This window comes from Charadrius vociferus, unplaced genomic scaffold (assembly GCF_000708025.1).
Source record: "Charadrius vociferus isolate BGI_N301 unplaced genomic scaffold, ASM70802v2 scaffold305, whole genome shotgun sequence".
NCBI lineage: Eukaryota > Metazoa > Chordata > Aves > Charadriiformes > Charadriidae > Charadrius > Charadrius vociferus.
In genome coordinates, this window is record NW_009648473.1 from 423,820 (window position 1) to 444,028 (window position 20,209).

Consider the following 20,209-nt stretch of genomic DNA (forward strand, 5'->3'; position numbering starts at 1 on the left):
GGAGGGACCCTGCTCCGGCCTCTCCGTGAACCTTCAGGGTGAAATGAAACGTGTGCCCCGCTTCGGGGCCACTTGTGTACTGCGGAGCCTGGGTCCGGGCGGGTTTTGTGACCTCGCGGAATGCCGGCCTGCAGCTCTTTCACAGGCACGGGGCACTCCACTGGCCGTAGCGCCTGCAGGACTTAACGTGCTGCTTGCCCAGAGTGCGGACAGAAAACAAACGTGGGGTGCAGGCGTGTTCAGAGGGGCGTGCAGGCTGTGGATAGGAGTTCAGTTTACAAACATTCTTAGCCAGCAATGTAAATGCTTTCACGGTAAAACATAAGTAGCAGCTTGCCAGGATTTGATAAGGGGCACTTCAGTTCCTAGGGTGTGTATGTTATTTTTGGCATCAGGCTTTTTCAGTAGGTAAATGCTGAATTCTGCACTTTCATAAACTCCAGTGGTATTTCTTGGGTGTAGTTAACCTGTGAGATGAGAAGATTTGTGGAAATGCTGCCAAAAATGGTGATCTTGCTGTTGATTTCTTCATGTTCCGTGTCCACTGCATGCTGCTGTCTCCTTGTTGGGCCTCTGTTGTAAAAGAACACCAGTTTAATTTTCTGCTTTCATGGTCCTACCAGAAGCAAGGGTATTGTCTGATCATGTAATACATCTGTCTGAAAGCCGTTCTGATGGGAAAAAAAAAAAAAAAGAAGTTATTTGAGGCACAAGTGCTGACAGACAGGGTAGGATTCTACAGCTGCTGCAGCCTGATGTCTTAAAAACTGCTGCTGGGAGTGAGTGGCTTCCTACTGAAACAGTTAGCTGAGTATAATCTTTGTATATTTTGATTGGTATCAGGATCAGTATTGGTTCTTTAGTGTTATTAATGTTAATAATCTAGACTTGGTCTGTTAAATTTGTTTATATTTCAGCCCCCAGGTTCCCTTGTTTTTCCTGACTCCCCTTTCTGGGTGTGGAGGGATCATCATGTGATAGAATGATTGTATAAACGACAATAAATTGTTATGGGTTTCTCAAACCATAACAAGTATTGGTTGGAATATTCAAAACAGAGTATGTTTTGGTTTAGCTTAGTTTCAGGCAGCACAGCTGTTATTTTTGAATGCTTAAGGCAGAGAGTACACAAGAATTTATGTTAGGAATGGCATTGTGCAATAATGGAAACAAAAATCAAACCACCACAACAAAGGGATTCAGCGGAACGGAAGACATTTCATCTATATGCCTGTTTTGTAACCTTTCAGCTTATCTCATGCATATTGAGCATGAGAGAAAATTGACCTTTATTGAAGCCTGCGTATAAGCCTCCTTTGAGTTCACTCAAAAGTAAAAGCCTGGAGTCCCTTTAAAACAAGTTTTCCTTCTATTGCAGACACTCATGATTATACCAAATCATAATTTTGAAGAGGATTAAAAGGATTCTTAGGCAGGTATACATCCAATTTTCTTTGAGATCCCTCAAAATTGTTTTGAAAATCCTTGTTCCTCAGGATTGAACAACTGTATTTGTCAGGCAACTGGTAGAGCTAACAAAACTAACATACTGGGTTTAGTAGTCCAGCGTCAGGAGATCTTATTTAGTACCAGAGTGTCATTTCAGCTTCTTCTTTCATCTGTTCTTTTCCCTGACAAGATTTAAAACATTGGTGAATGATAAATAATGTAACAGTACCAGGAATTTGTTAAGTTCCATTATTAATTTGATATGTTTTTCCTAAAATTAAAACCTTAACCTTAGGGATATCATTTGTAAAATTACCGAAATAAAGTAATAAGACTGTTAAATGGTTAAGCTTGTTAAATGGTTGTCACAGAAGTGTAAGACTGACAAAATATGTTCCAAAAATTAGTTTTAATGGTGCCAGGAAGAAGGTAAAACAGTCAAACTGCCTGAACAGGGTTCTTACATTACAAACACCTTGGCAGACACAACTTATTTACAGGTTCAGGATGTCAGCTGGGAACTAATACTACATGGTGTGTAGCTAAATCTAAGCCTGGAACAAGGACTCAAAATGCACAAACCACTCACCTATGAGGCAAGGACACTCAGTCCCAGAAAGTTGCTTTGGATGGTGTCCCGACCCAAAGGGAGGGCTTCCAATCACAGACCTGCTGCTCCGAGGAGAACCACTCAAAGGGGTTCTTCAGTGGGGGCCCCATTTCATGGCCTGGTTAGACCTGAACTATGGTCACCTATTGGTTGTGGTCACATACAGTCCTCATTGCTTGAGGGGTCTCCTCGGTCAGCTTGTTGGCCGAGGTGGTTTCTGGGACTCGGGTATCTGTGGTATGTGTCCGGGGGCGCTTTGTGCACATGACCTGCACCCCTGTGCCATGCTGTTAGACCACTGAGGGGGCAGCAGGAGGGTAGTGGTGGTCCTGCCACACTGGCTGAGTGTGATAATCATATGCAGGCACATGAATGACAAGAAAAGCATCACGCTCAGTCAGTATGAACTCATCAAGGGGAAGTCATGCTTGACCAACTTGTTAGTGATGAAATGGCCTGGCAGAGCCAGGCAGAGAGCAGTGGTTATTGTCTGTGTAGACTTCAGTAAGGCTTTTGACACCATCTACCATAACATCTTCATAGAGAAGCTGTTGATGTATGGGCTGGATGTGCAGACAGTGAGGTGAATGGCCAGGCCCAGAGGGTGGTGATCAATGATGTAAAGTCTGGTTGGAGGCCAGTAAGTAGTGGTGTACCGCAAGGGTCAATAGTGGGTCTGATCCTGTTCAACATCTGCATTAATGATCTACACAGTGGGGCAGAGCGTACCTTCAGCAAGTTTGCAGATGACAGGAGACTGGGAGGAGTGGCTGAAATACCAAACGGTTGTGCTGCCAGGTCAATAGGCTGCAGAAATGGGCTGAGAGTAACCTCATGACGTTGAACAAGGGGAAGTGCAAAGTCTTGCAGCTGGGGAGGAACAACCAGAGGCACCAGTACATGGTGGCAACCACCCAGCTGGTGATCAGTTTTGCAGAAAAGGACCTGGGTGTCTTGGTGGACACCAAGTTGAACATGAGCCTGCAAAGTGCCCTTGCAGCAAAGAAGGCTAATGGTATCCAAGGTTGCATTAGGATGAGTGTTGCCAGCAGGTTGAGGGAGCTGATCTTTCCCCTCTATTCAGCGCAGGTCAGGCCACTGCTGGAGTACTGTGCCCAGTTCTGGGCTCTCCAGTACAAGAGAGAGACAGGGATACTGGAGAGAGTCCAGTGATGGGCCACAAAGATGATGAAGGGTGTGGAGCATCTCTCCTGTGAGGAAAGACTAAGATAGTTGGGACTGTTCAGCCTACAGTAGAGTGGGCTCAGGGGTGACCTTATCAATGTAAATAAAAACCTGAAGGCAAGGTGCAAAGAAGAGAGAGCCAGACTCTTTCCAGTGGTGTCCAGTGACAGGACCAGAGGCAGTGGGTACAAACTGAAACAGGGCATGTTCCTCCTGAACATCAGGAAATACTTTTTTACTGTGAGGGTGATGGGGCAGTGGCAGAGATTGCCCAGAGAGCTGCTGAAGTCTTCATCCTTGGAGATCTCCCAAAGCAGTCCAGACATGGTCCTGGGCAATGGGCCCTAGGTGGCCATGCTTGAGCAGGGATGCCAGACCAGATGGCCTTCATAAGTCCCTTCCAACCTTAGCCATGCTGTGTGATACTGCAAGAAACAGGGATGTTCAGCATTTTCTTCAGAATATTGTTATACACAAAGACTGTGACAGTCACACTGCGAAGAAGGGAATTGTTCTGCATCCAATGTGGAGAGAACAACAACACTTAAACTTTGTCAAGGCAGCTTTGGGCTAGACCTTAGGAAACATTTCCTACCAGTACCTATTTTAATTATCTAGAACATTCTAGGAAAAAATACATCTTGCAGGAATGTCTTAGGTCCAACTGATCCTGCCTCTGACCAGTGGTTTCTCTGAGGTCTGCTTTCTGTGGTTGTGTCAGATATGCCTTCCCATTGTAACTTTTAACAGTATTGAGCTGTAGAACAAAAGTTTGGGGTTTTGTGTGTTTTTTTTTTTTTCTCCAGGGTTGAATGACCTTTTAATTTGAATTGTAATACATTTTTGTGTTCAGAGAAGTTGGTTTCTGGAATTAGGATGATTAGGTGATGGACTGAAGCTTCTGAACCAGGTCAGAAGTGAATGAAACCACAAATACCTACATTTATTAAAGAGAAAAGCTACTGACGAGGTCTTACCTTGCACTTGTGCATCAGCATGTTGAAGGCACGTGTGGAAGCATATATGGAAGAAGTTTGCTGTAGGAGAGGCTGAAAAGGGTTCTGCATAGCCTCGGGCATAGGTCTGTTAGGAGAAAACATGGGAGCTGCTCAGCTGGAAAGCATGCTTGTGCTCAGAGCCCTGTCTGGTTAGCTCTTGCTGCTGAAACTCAAGATAAAATGGCAAAAGCATGAAGAGAATATTCTTGAGCTTCTGTCTGTTTCTTCTGTAGCTGTTAATGCAGGCACACGGAGTTTTGAGCAGCAGTAATTTGCATTCCCTATGAGAACAGCACGACTGTAGTCAGCATAGAGCCTCTTTGGGACTAAGGATGGGATATGAACATGGGTTTTTTGGATGGTTTCATATACCTAGACAGGAGCAGATTTAAATCCTCCGTGTAGCCTGTTGCTTGTGACGAAGGCCATGCACAGAGTTATGTGGGCTCTGATAAAGAAAAATCTGTGATAATGATGGGCCCATGTGCACCCTACTATTGCATATACAGAATTCAGAATGTAATTTATGGTGGATAAAAATATTTTTTGGGCTTTTTGACGGAAGGGGAAGATGCAAAGTTTGCCATCTGTAGTGGGCATAGCAATTTCTGATTATAATTCTCTACAGCTTTTCCTGATCAGTTCTGTGACATATTTGAAAAATTTAAATTCCGCTTACTTTTACTGCAGTTCTGTTTTCAAACATGTCCTTATAAAACATTAATGTTGGATACTTGAATGTATTTTCCTGAATAGAACAGCAAGATCACAGTCGAGGAACCTTTTGTACTGTCTTCATGAGTCATAATCATATACACAGTTAATAATTTGTGAATAATTTGAGTGTGAATCACATTCATAACATACATTGATGGAACTGTTATCCGTGCATTTATATTTTTAATGTTTCCTATGGAAGCAAGGCTTAAACGATTGCGCTTTCTGGTGGTTTTGATCCTCAGCTAGTTTTTGAACCTATTGGCTGGTTTGGTCAAACGTAACAGAAATGTTGATTTTTTGTAGGTTTCATGATAACAGGTGGCCAGATAGAGCAGAAGCACTTTGATGGGGGGTGGCATTATAGTTAAACTCATACCTTAGAAGACACCAAAGAATCTACATGGTAAAAAAGACTTTATTTAAATGCTTCAGTGGTAAATATCCTTCAGCCTTTGGTGTGCAGCCTTCTGAGACAGTAAAGCCAATCATTCACAAACCATGAGTCAGCAGAAAATCAGTCTCACTTAGTTCTGCTGTTCAATAAACTAGCTTTTGATTTGATTGAGATTTTATTTTCTGGTTTTATATGGTATTTGCCTAGTATTTCACAACCCCAGTAATCCTCAAAGCACTGATCCTACCGACTTAATCAGGCTACTTGTATGTATAATATTAACAATATTTGTCTTTGCAGACTTGATCTTCAAAATCAGGTTACCTCCAGTTAGAGACTTAAATTTGGATTTATTGCCTTCCTCAATTTGAAAAATATTTTCATAAGCATGGAGTTGTTTGTATGCTATTTAACCTGCCTTCAGTTAATGAAGAAAATGGATTTTGTTTGTTTTGTTTTTCAGTTCACACACAAATGCAAACCAGGTCTTGGAGAGACTAAAGAATGATGCTTCGTTTTGATGGTTTAGCTGTCTGTAAATAAGCTGCTGTAAGTGTTGAAAATAATGTAGCTGAATTACTAAGGATTTTTCATCTGAGAGAGGATAAACTAACTTGAAAAATAGAGCCAATCATGATGCATGCTCCTTCCAGTACCTGCACTGGTTCAAGAACTGCATTTTGAAGGCGTTCTTGAATAAATTGCTCCCAAGTCATAGAAGAGCCAAACTTGCAGGGTGGGGGTAGAGATACAGAATGTCTGCGATCCATTCAGATCCTTGCAGAGCTTGGACGCTAGTGTTGATCTGTGTTGTTTCACTGAGATTTAATTCTCTCTCACTCTCTTTCTATGGATTTTCCTGTGAAAGGAGTGATCAGAACCTTGTCTGACGACTACAGCTCAGATCTGAAAAGGAGCCATACTGAAGTATTCCCATGTTAAACAAAATCAATAACGTTGAATTTAGCAGATGATTTCCATAGCAACCAATGCTCATATAACAAATTCAGGATGATACGGTATAAAGACTGGAGAATCAAGCACAAGAAGATGCTGTCAAATGAGGCACAATCCTGCTCAGATTTTTCTTGTACGCTGTGCAAGGTGGCAGTATCTCGGAGTGGACCGATGGCAAAAAGTCTGCAGTGGAATCTCAGAGTTCCTTAGTTACTGGATATTTTTGACACAGTGGTTAAATAGTTTGAGTAAAGGTTTTATTTAAACTTAAAAATGTCAGGGCTAGACCTGAGAAAAGGTGCTTTTAGCCAAACGTATCTCTGCAGCTTTCTATAATGGATACCTTCCATAATGGAAGAGTGTAAGAGTTCAAGGAGTGTGTGATGCTACATTCCCAGATTACTCGAGACTCTAGGGATTACTCATGAGGGAGTGATTTCTTTGCAAATAATGGGCCCAGGTGGATTTTTGTTTCATGAATTTTCCAGTTATCTTTAGGCCAAACATCCTGTCTGCGCACTATCTTGTTGCAAGGAGTTGCGGCTGAATAAGTTTCTTTATGAGAACAAGCATCTTTTGTTTTAGTTAAATCTTCCACATCCTGGGGTTTGTATTGGAAAAGCCTGTGAATGATTTATTCATTGTTCCAGGTGTTTATAGTTTCCACAGGTAGGATTTATATACTACAGGATCATAGACTAAGATTTTGACTTTGAGCCCAATGCATAGACCTTTTTTCCTCCTCAGCCCTTAGGTAAATATTCCTTACTGATTTCTGTGAAATTACTCAAATGTTTAAAGTTAATTACTTGTAAATTTTGTACATAGGAGGGAAAGGAAATGTATGTGAGCTGAAAATACATCTGTTTGCAAGTATTATGGAGCCTTTTAATAGGTTGCTACAAAAGTTTGTTTGTTTAAAGTAGTAGAAGATGACTGAATTTAAATTAAATTGATAGGAATCTGAAAAAACTACATATACGCACACAGTTATTCAACTTATAGTTATTGTAACCATGTAGGGTTTAAAATAGCCACTGGAGGGCTCACTGATGTCGTGTTAAATGGCAACCTGGACAGTTTTGGGCTAAGACAGTATTAATTGTTGCTCTAACCATTTGAAGAAGACTGGATGATAATAGAATTTTTGCAGATAATGGGCAGAGAGCGTTTATATTTTCATCTCAAAGAATAACACTCTTGTGATTAGTACCTATGTCATGGTGTTGGAACATTTACAAAGGTTTGGAAGGTAAGAGGATCTAAATGTCATAGAATGAACATGAAGGACCAGAGTTCCCACCCCCTTACCATAAAAAATTTAAAAATTCATTCTGTCAGGTAGTAGGGTTTCCCCATTTTGAGGAGCCATCCACACATCTGACAGATTTTCTCCTCCCTCCTCTGTTCTGTGGGTGACACTGAAGCCTCAGCGATGAGTCAGGCCCAGGGCTGTGGCCTTTTTGGACCACCTGGTAGAGCTGGGATCAAATGCAACACATTTAATTGGTGTCAGTTTCTTCTGGCGTTTTGAATCAAGTCTTTCTTTCATCGCAGTTAAACAGGGCTTAGTTTTCAAAAACTTTAGGAACAATGGATTCTGCTTAAATAGTCTAGTCTTTTTGTATTTTCCTCACCCTGAATTTGTCCTTTGTTCTTGCTTTTTGTAATAATCTTTCTTGCATAGGTAGTATCCCTGATAAAATAAATGCAGCTAAACCATTATATTCAGTATTGCCATCTTGCTTGAGTTCACAGAACCATGTACCACTTTTCTGTGGGATAAAGGTGCTGAACACACTGGTACTGAAGTGATTTTGCCAGTCATACGTGGGTTTATATCATTCTTTCTGCTCCTGTGAGTATGTGTTATCCCAGAACTTCACTAAATCTGTTGCCTTACTTCATGGAAACACATCTGATTTGTTGTTCTCCAGTGGTCATCTTCACTTCTGCTTATTTTCAAATATTTCCCTTGCACTGAATAGCTATTTGAATTCTTTCCCATGAATCCTGCATTTTGCAAGTTAATTCTGTCTTTTTTTATCCCTGCTTACGTGTCTCAACTTTCAGTGTTCTTGGTGATTCCCTCCTTTCTTTATTTTAGATACCAGAACAGTTGTCTGTTGCAGGAGATACATGGAATTTCGAATTTGTCTTGGCAGGTAAACATCTTTTATCATTCACGATTAAGTATACATATTTATAGTTTTTTAGTGCTTAACCCAGATCTTCCTACCAATGAGCTTTTTAGTCATTCATGTAAATAAAAACATCCACCAGTTTAACTCTCCCATTATACATTACCATGCAGTATCTACAGAAAATAATTCAACAGTTATAATATAGATGGGAAGAAGATTCTACCCAGAAATAAATTTTGTCAGAATCTGTCCTTCCTACCACTCAGACTAAAAACATTCATCGAACTCACTGCTGTGTTGCATTTGCTCCACTTTTGCTATTCATGGGGCGATGTTGCAAATCTGATACAAAAAAGAACTTTGTCAGATGACTTCACTTCTAAAACTGGTGTATGTTAGAAATATGCTCAGTTTGAAACCTTGTCCTTTTTTTCCAGCTGTATCCCTTTATCTAATGAATGGGATTGCCTCTGCCCTAAGCTGGTCCAATTAGAAGAGCATAGGAGAACATGTCTTTTTTCAGTTATCCTAAGAATATCCTTGACTGAAGTCTTCCTTCGCCATCCTTGAATCTTACATCATTACGTACACATATATAAAGACTTATCTTTAAAAAAGAATAATAAGTTCAGCAAATTCATAGAAGAGAAACACAGGCAAACTGATTCAGCTAGCTTTACAGGTATTAAAACTTAATGTCTTTTCTTGTTTTTAGCAGAACATCAGCAGTGTTGTCATGGATACTAAGCCAGGTCCTGTGTTGCCAGCTTGCAGATGTGCTAAAAATGGGATTTTCCCTTCCCACCTGTTAACCATTCTTACGGACTTGGTTGAGGGTCCACTGAAATCAGTGGAAAGTCTTTAGTCATCTCAGCAGATTTTGGGCTAGGATGTAGGTGAATAGTAGAATGCCAGCAAATGTTATGTTTCATTATAGTTATCGCATATTTTTTACATCTTATTCCACTGTTGAAAATTAGACACATGTTATGAGCTTTTTCTCATGCTGGAACACACCAAATTTCAAGCTTCAGCTGGTTTAGTCTGGTAGTGCAGCTCCCGCATCTTGCTATTCCTCCCATGGTAAGCTATCATAGCTGCAAGAGAGGCATGCAGGCTCAAACTATTAGGTCTCGGAGCTACCATTTTGGAAAATAATTTTTTTAAGCTTTTATTTTGGGGCATAGTCTTTGCATCAGAGGTCCAAAATGTGGACTGACAGCAGATTTTGAAATCATTCTCTTCTATTGTTGTATCTTCTGGTACTTTCAGCTCAGTGTAAGTGCCCTGGGAGCATGCTCCCCCTCTGGGTGGAGTTGGCTGAGGGGACCACGGCCAGCACTGAGCCAGTCCAGGGTAGGATGGCCCCTTCCTGCTGGTGGCAGTGGTGGGAAGAGGGTCCCAAGCAGTCCTATGGGGAGGCCATGCCAGGGTCGACCCCAACCTGCAGGAGCTGCTTGCAGCTGGGTCTCGCCGGAGCTACAGCCATCCCTGTGCCTGGCCAGGGACCCTGGAACTGCTGGCTGTGCTGTCACACTGGGCTCCCCATGCCCCTTCCCTTAGGGATCTGTTGGTCCTTGCTTTCCCCCAACACTGAAATTTTTCAGCTGTATCTTAAAACTGTCATGTCTGTAATACCTATTTTTTTTGGTCTTTTACTGTGAATTCAAACCCCACCAATACTATGTGCCAGCTTACAGAGGGAGCTAGTGGGATTTCAGTTTCCCCTCTCCTCCAAGCCCTTTTTCCAGCTCACCCTCCCCTCTGTGATGCTGGAATCACCTGCCTTTGCAGCGCAGCACTGCTGCTCCTGACCCACTGGTTCTGCTCATCGTACCCACCAGACAGCACTGAGTGGGAGTCTCCGTGACTCTCCCTGTCCTCAGCCTCAGGCCAGGGGTTGTATGATGCACTGTATCTCAAAATACTGCTGATAACTGAGAGTTTTTGAATTGTCTCTTAATTTTTTTTTTTCCTGAAATTCCCTAAACTTAGTCCTGGCCATGCTGATTTTAATCTTAGATGAAACAGTAAAGGGTATGAAAAACACTGGCTTGGTTCTTTGTGAAAGAAAAATATCGTTAATTCATCTCTTTACATGTGTTCTGGAATGGGGTGTTTGGTAATGTAATCGCTGCAGTGCAAGCATTTGGCAGGGGGACATGTGAGGATGTGTAAGCTTGATTCACATTTTTAACTGAATCTGAACTGTGACACTGTACGAACATCCATGCCTGTGGGATGTGCCTGCCAGAATGCATCCTGGGCTCTCCATCCCTGTGCTGTACAGACGAAGGACTGGCCAAAATTTGCCACAACTTTATTTCCTGTGGAAACTACAGTGGGTGGTGGAAGTAGCTTGCAGCCACATCTCCACTGAACCTGTAATCTGTGAGACACGGTTGCCATACTCATCCAAACCTGATTAGAGCTTCCCCTTGCTCAGATAACTTGCCTTATATTAAGACCATTGCTAGGTCTTTGGTATATATAGCTTTCCAATAGAGCATAACTTTAGTGTAAATCCTACAGCTGTCTTTAGAAAGAACTGGGATAAATATTGTCACTGATCTTTGTTTGCAACTGCAGTACAGTAAACATATAAATCTGGAACAGTGGTGTTTAAAAAAGCCATGAAATGCATAAAACTTTGAGAATGTGCTTGTGTTTTAGATTTACAAATCTGTTTTGGGAAGGTATGAGAAAAAAAAACCTGGGAGTAAGGAGAGTGTGTTTCAGGATACCAGGTAAACCTGTTGTTGCCTGAGATTGAGTCACAGTTTTTTTGGTTCAACATTACAAAAACTGCTTACAAAAATTGCTGTGCTTTGGGTAGATGGTGTTATACTTGGTTTGGGTCTTGACAGATAGGAAACATTTCATGTCAGGAAGAAATGGATGTTGTCAGGTTTACCATTTTGTACGTATGCTAATGGCAAAACAAATCTGAAACAAGTCCCCATCCTTTGGAAAAATGCAGATGACACTAGTCTATTATTACTGTTATATATTATTATCGTATGTGAGGAGGGTTTGCAACAGAAAGAAGATTAAATAGTAAAGGGTAAACTCAGACTCATTATCCAGTTTGAAAGGAGCTGGAGTTCTTTCCCCGTGGGCTCCAGTCGGCAGAAATATGCAAGTGCAGTATGGATCTAGGTGTGTGTCTTGTGAGATGAAAGGCTGCATATGGGATGAATGCTCTGGCTTGATCATGCCCCGTTTTCTCCTGCTTGATATCAGCTGCTAATCTGTGCTACTGCAAGGGAGCCCTCACTGAAGATAGGGCTAGTTTGATTTTTAAGGGCACAAGAGCAGTCTAGACTAGTGTAAGTGGTCACCTAGATCTCTTTGGTGACAAAGGTGGACTTTCATGAAGATAAAATCAGTGTGTGCTCTGAATTTTTCTGCAAAAGAATTTTCTGCTGACTGGAGATGAAGCCTAAGCAGATTAACCCATTGTCCCTCAAAGCGAATCCTTATGTGTATCACTTGTCTTTTAATGACATTGATCGTTGACATCAGTAGTTGGATGCTGAGCAGTGAAGTTTAGACTTCACACTTTGAGAGCACTTGAAGTATGTTGTAAATAGCAGAATGTGTTACGCCTGTGGAATACTGAATTGCCTTTCATCAGGGACAGACACTTTTTCCACTGTCTGTGTATTATAATTTTTTAATGTAAAATATATATAAATAGCAATTCTATGAAATCTCCTAAAATAGTATCTCTGGAGTGTTTCTTTGACATTATTGTGCATTTTTCTGTGTCTTAGTTATGCCTGAGAAGTCTGAAAACTTTCTTCAATACGTCTTCTAGCTTAGCAAGCGTTACCATGGTACCTTGTAACATTTTTCTAATCAGCAGATGGAGCCACAAAGGGAAAAAAAAGATTTGAGTGAAGAATTTTGGAATGGAATAAAGCTAAAATAAACTTGTTATAAAAATGCTCCATATCATTGATGATAAATTGAAGCAAACAGTCCTGTAATGTATCATCTGTTACTTAAACATGTGCTCCCATTTATCTTATCTGTACATAACCAAAGTCAATCACTGTAAATTAGTAACAATGCATGACAGCCTTTACTTAACTCGAAGCTGTATTCCCCTTATTTAAGCCCTCGCCATAATACTTGAAAGAGTGGAAAAGTTGACCTCAAGGTTGTTTAATATTATATTTTCTCAAAAGGTAAAATTAGAATAGAGCCATCAGACTGAATGTAGGAATCAGAAATGTGGTGATTTGAATTTTTCATAGAGTTGGTTTGTCAGTGCATTCAGCTCCTTTTTGGAGGTGGGGTGGGGTGTGAGAGAGAAAAGATCTTCCTGAAGGATATTAAATGGTAGCAAGGCTCCTCACCAATCCATTGAAAACTGATAGAGATGCTTAAAAGAAATCCATAGTTTACCCAAATTTTTAAAGCAGATGTTTCTCATGACTGTGAAAATACATCACTTTGCCCTGTTACAGAGCGCCTTACCAACTGTGCGTTTCATGATGTTTCCAGGAGATGAGCTAGGTAGTGAGGCTTTAAATATGTTGCTTTTTTAATATGGTCAATCATGTGTTTGAGCTTTATAACTACAACGTGCTTGTTGAAGACATTCTGCTTTATCAGTATGGAATTCTTTGTGTGCTCCAGTTTCAACTTGTCACAGGATAAGGATGTGTCTTGCTCCAACTGTTGTTCAAGATGAATTTTTTTTTAGATGAGAGTATATAAATTGCAATATAGATTGTACAATCCAGTAACCCAGTGCTGAACTTACTCTACTCTTCAAAGAACAAGAGGAGGAGTTAGACAGCTAGAGGATCAAATTATTTTTGTAATTTTGTTTGCTTCACTTCTGTGGTGACCAAAATAAAGACAGGAGGGAAGAGTCTGAAGCTACGTCTAAAATCAGCGGTTCTTCAGCTTGTATTTTGGCTCCATCAGAATTCTTCCTGCTGCATGAAGCATATTAAAAACAAAAAGCTGGGTATTTTGCAACACTACAAATGTAACTGCATAAGTGTACCTCAGATTTTAACTTGGAAAAGTGGTAGCTTGAACCTTACTTTCTTTGGTGATTTGTCTTACCTTAAGGTGCCATTGCATTGACTCTCTTCTGTGAATGAACAGAGAATTTCAGTGTTCAGGGTGACATCGTTGGAAGCATTGAATGCATATACAAGCACTTTTAAATGGCAGAAAGTAATTAGAGCCATGAATTTGACAGTAATTCCTACAAAATTACAATATTTTTCACTGTGCAGAAGGCAAAACTAAATGAAATGGATGTTGTTAGCATCTGGTAAGCATGATCACAGTTTTTTTGAGATGGGTGGATGTCATATTTATAGCACTCTGAGTGAGATCTGTAGCTGTGACTGCTTGCGTCTTACCATTCAATTGCTGCATCTCAATCTGCCCCATTTATAATTGGGCATTATGGAGGATGCCTCTTTCTGAAGTTACAAAATACGAGGGGGGAGGAGGTCAAGTTCCCTTTAGTCATTCAACCATGAGTGCTTCAATGCAATCATACATGCAACCACATGCTCAAGACCTATTATTTGGGAAAGCAACTGTGTAGTATTTTCCCAGTGCAAATAATTGCCAGGGACAGAATAGGTTCCTTGAATTCAATTCTCCTCTTCCATTTAAGACTAGGAAAAACACCACTTTAGTTCTGTTCCTGCAGCTACTGTTGTCACCTTCTTGCTCCAGTTCTACCCTGTGCTGAGTATTAACTGCTGGTTTTGCTGCGTGCATGACACACAGCACACATTCCCTAGTGTTGAAAGAAGATTCATGATTTGATGTGGCATACGTGTGGGTTATTTCCATAAATTCCTTGCATTCTTCTAGTTCTGCATGAATTTCTATCAGTGGTTCACTAAAGAGTATGTATACATCATATGGGTGAGTATGTTCATTTCTCAGTCTGTAGGCCAAAATGTGTATTTACTCCCTTACTACTTTCTGTACATCACAGGTATCCTTTCAGGATGGTTTAGCTCTATTTGAGGCCCCCTGGTCAATGGGATTTTCTCAGACTGCAAAATTTCTGGGGTTTTGTTTTGTTTTGGTTTGGTTTGGTTTTTTTTTCTGTTTTCATGCAGTGTCTTCTGTAATGGTGTTATGGTCCATGACATATATCAATGAAATATGAATAGTGAAGATGATGATAATTAGAAGGAAGATAGGGGTAGCAGGGTCCCAGTTTGGTTGTAAATTAATCTAAAGATTCTGATTTACTGAGTTTAAAACAAGCCTTCTGAAGCAAACGAGAAAGATTCCTGTAATCCTGCACTATTTGCATGGCGTTAATTAATGGGCTTCACTGGCTCCTCAAAAATGCTGTAAATGAGAGAAGCATATATTTGCTTGCTTCTGATCTTTGTCCTAGATGTTCTACAAAGAAAATCCTATCCCAGTGAATAGTGAGAAGTAAAAGATTTAATGGGAGAACTGAAATATCCTTCCATTTTACACTTGCATGAAATGTATTTGTATTCGTTATTTCATTCATTTATATATTACTTCACCTCCAAAAGGTTTGTTACCTTCTCACAATGCAAGTAAGAAAATATAGTACCTCTTCTGAAATGTTGATAGTGTAGTATCTGTATACATCTGCAATAAATTCCAATAGATGTTTTGGGGCCCTGCACAGGTAAAAAGGTCTTCTGCAAGACTTATTGCAGAGTTGCCTCTCAGATTCTCATAGGATACAATAAAGGAGAAGTTGCATGAATATTTTTTTTTTTTTTCAAGTAAAAGTTAGTATATAGCGTGTATGATAAATTTCTTTAATCTGCAAAGTAAATGCCTTGTGTCTCTTACGTATGATGTTCCTAGAATGCAGAAACAGGTAAAGAGGAATGCTCTGTAGGTAGATTTTCTGAGCAGCTATGATGGCATGTAGACCCAAAGCTGTAGGAATATGGGTTTTGTCCCAGGAGATAAGCGTTTTTTTCTGGAGCAAATTTTTTAGTAAGTCTGTATTGTAACTTAGCAATCAGAAGATAATTATATCTAAAGAAGTTTAAAATTCAGCTAGGTTTGGATTTTGGGGGATTGTTTTCACATTTGCTTCATTCTGGTTTTGCAGTTGCACTCCATGTTTTTGCCTTTATTTAGTCAACTATATTTGGATCAGAAAACGTATCATTACATTATATGCACTGACTAAATAGCTTCCTGTATTCATATTTTTAAATTGTAGATGGTTGAAATGGAAAAGGCAATAAATGCCCTTAATTTTCCTATTACCATTTTCCAAGATGTGCTGTATCATCCTGTAAAATTGTTTAACTGTAACTGTCAACAAGTTCCTTGTCAGAGATTTTGCTTTTTGGAGTAAAATTGATAAATGATGGTACCTTCCTAGGCTTCCTCTTACTAAATAGCATGTGGGATGGAGCAGAGATTTCAGCTGAAAGAACAGAAAGCCCTTGAACACCATTCAAAGGATTTGAGAGTTATGGGTATTTTTAAAGTATGGTAAGCCATTAGATGGACAAGCTGCTCACCCACCTGTAAATATCAAAAAACCTGACTCTCCTGTGCTAGTCTCCTAGAGAATAGATTACTTACTTGCGACCGGAGGAAACAGGGGGAGAAAGGAGGAAGATACTAAATCGTGAAGAAATTATGATTAAAAGGCCACTGAGTTGCTTTTCACAGAAACAGCTAATGAGAAGATTGAATTAGGGGAGAGAAGTATACAGCTCATTTAATGATTAGATGGAATTTGTTTGTTCCGAATGCTATTCAAACATTTGAACTGCTAATATGCAGATAGCTTCAGTCTGAATTACGAAGCAGCATTCACTAAATGTAATTCAGCTGTGGTAAAATCTAATCAGCCCTCTACTGCTGACTATCTCTTTCCATAGCCTGTAGACAGAGTTCAGGATGACTACATTTCTAACTTAAGCCCCTCCACTAAGTGCCTAAAATTAGGTGTGTTGAAAATGGACTCAGGGGACATGCCACTCAATGACAAAACTAGCTTTGAACCTGGAAACTCCCACCTTCAATCTGTATATTAACTTGTTAGAAATATGTATGGGTGGGATAAAAACAGTTGTGCTGTTTATGGTCACATTGCATTTCTGCTGAAATACAATAATTATACTTGAGATGGCTTTCTGTGGCTGTTTTAAACACATTGAATTCTCATTGACATATCTGAACTTCCCAAGGAAACATTCACAGATCTCATTCATCACCTTTATTTGTTGCTCTCAAAAGACTTGTTTGTGTTGTTCAATGTCTTACTATCTAGGAATTAATTTTTCACAAATACCACAAATGACAACCATGAATTATAAAAGGTACCTGATCTTAGCCAGCTTTTAAAAATGGAAAATCCTTGTCTTCCTTTTCTTGTCTGTGCCACTATCATTGAGAGAATCTCCTCTTTTCCGTAAAACACGCAGTCAAAAATCTGGCTTCTGGCAGTGTCAGCAGTACTCTTTTCCCAAGTCAGTAACCTCCTTTGGGCTAAGCCCTGAAATGAACCTATCGTGGATATGACTAGCATTTTATGACCTGGCCATGATAAATGGAGAATTAGTCTTGTGTTACTCTTCTATTCCAGTTAATCATTTTGCAATTTTGAAACAGTAGAGGGAGGTTAATATTATATTCTTTATTAGCATTAGGAAAACTGTTTTCTCCTGAGTAATGTCACACAGTTGCTAACATCACACAAATGTGACCTTACCTAGGATCTCGGTAATCTTGGATTCCAGCATTAATAATGTTTAATTATATAATATGATTTATCACTGTGTTGATTAATTTCCTTCACAATGTAAGGCAAATGTTTTACAACATTGTTAACCATTAGTACTACATCATTGGTACATAGGACAATTTTATGTTCTTTTGATTAATTGTATCTCATGTTGTCCTGTTCTAGCAATATATTTTTGTACTAGGGATTCACTGAAGAGGGTGACCAATGAAGAGCACAAGGGACAAACTTTGCCATTTTCAGTTTGCTATTTCAAATTCTGTGCACCGCTCTCCTTAGCTTTAATGCAGGTAGAGGAGGGGTGACCTATTATCCAAACTTTCATGCTGATTCCTAATTCTGTATCTGATAGTAGTGCTTTGAAGAGACCATTCTCATCTATGAGAGCTTTTTCACACTCTCTGAGTATAGCAGTAAGGTATTTACTTTTTTGGTTTTTTATGAAATTTTCCAATAGATTGTTTAATGCTTTGTTGCAGTTTGCAGGCAGGAAACTATTCCTTTATAAGCAACAAATATTAAAGAATATACTGCTTTTTTTCTTTTTTCTTTTTTTTTGTTGTTGTTTTTTCTTCTCTTCAAATAGTCTTTAAGAATATTTTCAAGTCTATGTTAAGAAACCTAGTTGCCCTGTCCAGGGCAAAAATCCTGCTTTTCTTTGAGGACTTTGGTATTTTTAAGTTTAGCAATTATTTCTAAATTAAACTTGTCCTATTACAACCATTAATGTATTTCCAAATTTCCGCAGAGTCTCTTGCTAAATTACTCTTCAGATATGTTTCTAGTCTGATTGTATTTTTTTTCTTCCTTCTGCTTCCGTCTGTTTCTTCTTGACTGCCTGTATATGGTTTTTCTCTTTTCCTACTCTTAATCTCTGTGAGAGCCAACACAGGCAGGATGCAGGAACAGCCACGAAACCATGGATAAAATGCGAAGAATAAATTTAATCTTGATACCTCATGAACTAGGGGGTCTACATAACAGCACCTGGGCAGAGGCATGTAAGTGGGAATGCAGGCACCATGGAGCTTGGTCTTTGCTAAAGAGACTTTTTGCTGGAGAGAGAGAGAGAGAGTCCAAACCTGTTGTTTTCGCCTGTATATCAGGAATTCACACAGGCGTAGTTTTCCACTGTGCATTGATCTTTTCAACAGCGGGGCAGGAATCTCAGGCATGTTTGATAGGGTGCCTCTGAGTCCATCACAGGCCTGTGTTATCTAAGCACAGTTTTACTTGTCAAGCTCACAAGACTAAACAACAATCAGTGTGATATATGTGTTTTTTGACGCCTTAGCTGCAGGTCCCTTGAACATGTTTACAGCACTCCTCGCTAATCTTCTGTTACTTTCCCACATCTGTAAGTGAGGACCTTCTCTTTTTCTCATGTGCATCCATTTTTTCTTCAGATACAGCATTTTGTTGGCCTTTCAGGGAAGGATATTTGAATAACAAGGTTTGTAGTTTTTCAGTTTCCTTTGGTTCTTTTTCGGTTTCTTTTTTGGTTTGTGATAAGAAACTAATTAATTTCCCTCATTCCTGTATGCTTTAAATCTGTGGACAGTGTTTTTGGATGGCTTCTGTCTTTCATGTCAAAATAAAATGAGTTTTTAGTCTGATAACATTTCAAGCACCCAAATTTGTCATTAGGAAATTCTTCAGCTTTCAAGCCTTTCTACAGAATCATTATTTTTCATGATAAATGAGAGTTAAAATCTTCATCAGTTGTGCCTATGCTTGGATATAAGATATGAAGCTGTAACATCTGCTACTAAGAATGATGTAACTGATCTGGTATTTAAAAATGCCAGAGTGAGTAGGTAGTTGTGGGAGATGATATGAACACTTTTAGCAGGTGCCTTGCTTTCCAGTAACCATGGACCTTAATATGGGATTATAGATACCTGACTTTTTAGTATTTATTGGTTGATTTTTTTTCCCTAGAGTCTTGTTTGAGTTTCACCTTTTGTATGTGGTATACAAATATTCAAGCAAGTAAACAATTACACTTAACAGAGTAGTTAACAGGCGTATGAGGTATCGAGTCAAAGATAGAATTCGCAGTGAGTAAATATGAGACAGAAATAGGAATGTGAAGGCGAAAGAATCTATTTTGGAGCAGGGAGTTGTTCTTGCGCTTTAAAAACCCTCAGGAACATGCCGCAGGTTTTTTTTGAGCTTCACAGCTAAGATTGCTTTGCTGTAGATTTTACACCTTTCAGTTTTCACTTTGTTGAAATATTTTGTTTCAAAAGTTTTGTACCACAGAGTGTGAGCTGGCACAGGCAGGACACAGAAACAACCACAAAACTGTGCATGAAATGCAAAGAGTAATTATTTTCCTTACTTTGCCAACTGGGGGATCCCCAAAGCAGCACCCAGACAGAGGCACGCAAGCAGACATGCAGGCACCACAGAGCTCGGTCCTTGCTAGAGGATCACTGAACATGCTGTTTTCACCTGTATGTCAGGGATGCACGCAGGTGTAGTTTACCACTGTGCTTTGGTCTTTTCCAAAGCAGGGTGGGAATCTCAAGCATGTTTGATAGGGTGCCTCTGGGTCTATCACAGGCCTATATTACCTAAACACAGATGTTCTACTTGTCAAGCACACAAGACTAAGCAGCTATTAGTCTGATGCATGTGTTTTTCTACACCCCAGCTGCAAGTCACTTGGGTATGTTTACCTTGCCAATCTTCCATTATTTTCCCACACACAGATACTACAATGCATGGGATTTGTTTTGCATTGCCAATTAATGAATACTTTTGTTTGGTGTTTTGGGGGGGGGGTTGGTTTTGTTTTTTTTTTTTCATTTGGAAGGGTTCATTAACAACGCATGTGGGAGACCTAAGCTGAAGAGAAAGTGAAAAGCTCATTTCACTTTAAGGCTAATATTTGCTATTTTTACTGCACCCAAAGAAAAAAATTCTATGAGAAACAGTATTTTTGTGTCGTTCCAGCATTAGTCATGAGAGCTATAGCATTAACCAAAGGCT

At 39.7% G+C, this 20,209-nt stretch overlaps 1 protein-coding gene across 1 annotated transcript in view; it reads right to left on the reverse strand.

Moving 5' to 3' along the window:
• The window catches only part of CKS2 (CDC28 protein kinase regulatory subunit 2), an 18,193-nt gene extending 14,623 nt beyond the window's left edge, over positions 1 to 3,570 (reverse strand). Inside the window, exon 1 of the mRNA XM_009885670.1 lies at positions 3,476 to 3,570. Within this exon, the coding sequence (XP_009883972.1) occupies positions 3,476 to 3,570 (95 nt within the window). The remainder of the gene's footprint in view (positions 1 to 3,475) is intronic.
• Between the last annotated feature and the right edge of the window lie 16,639 nt (positions 3,571 to 20,209).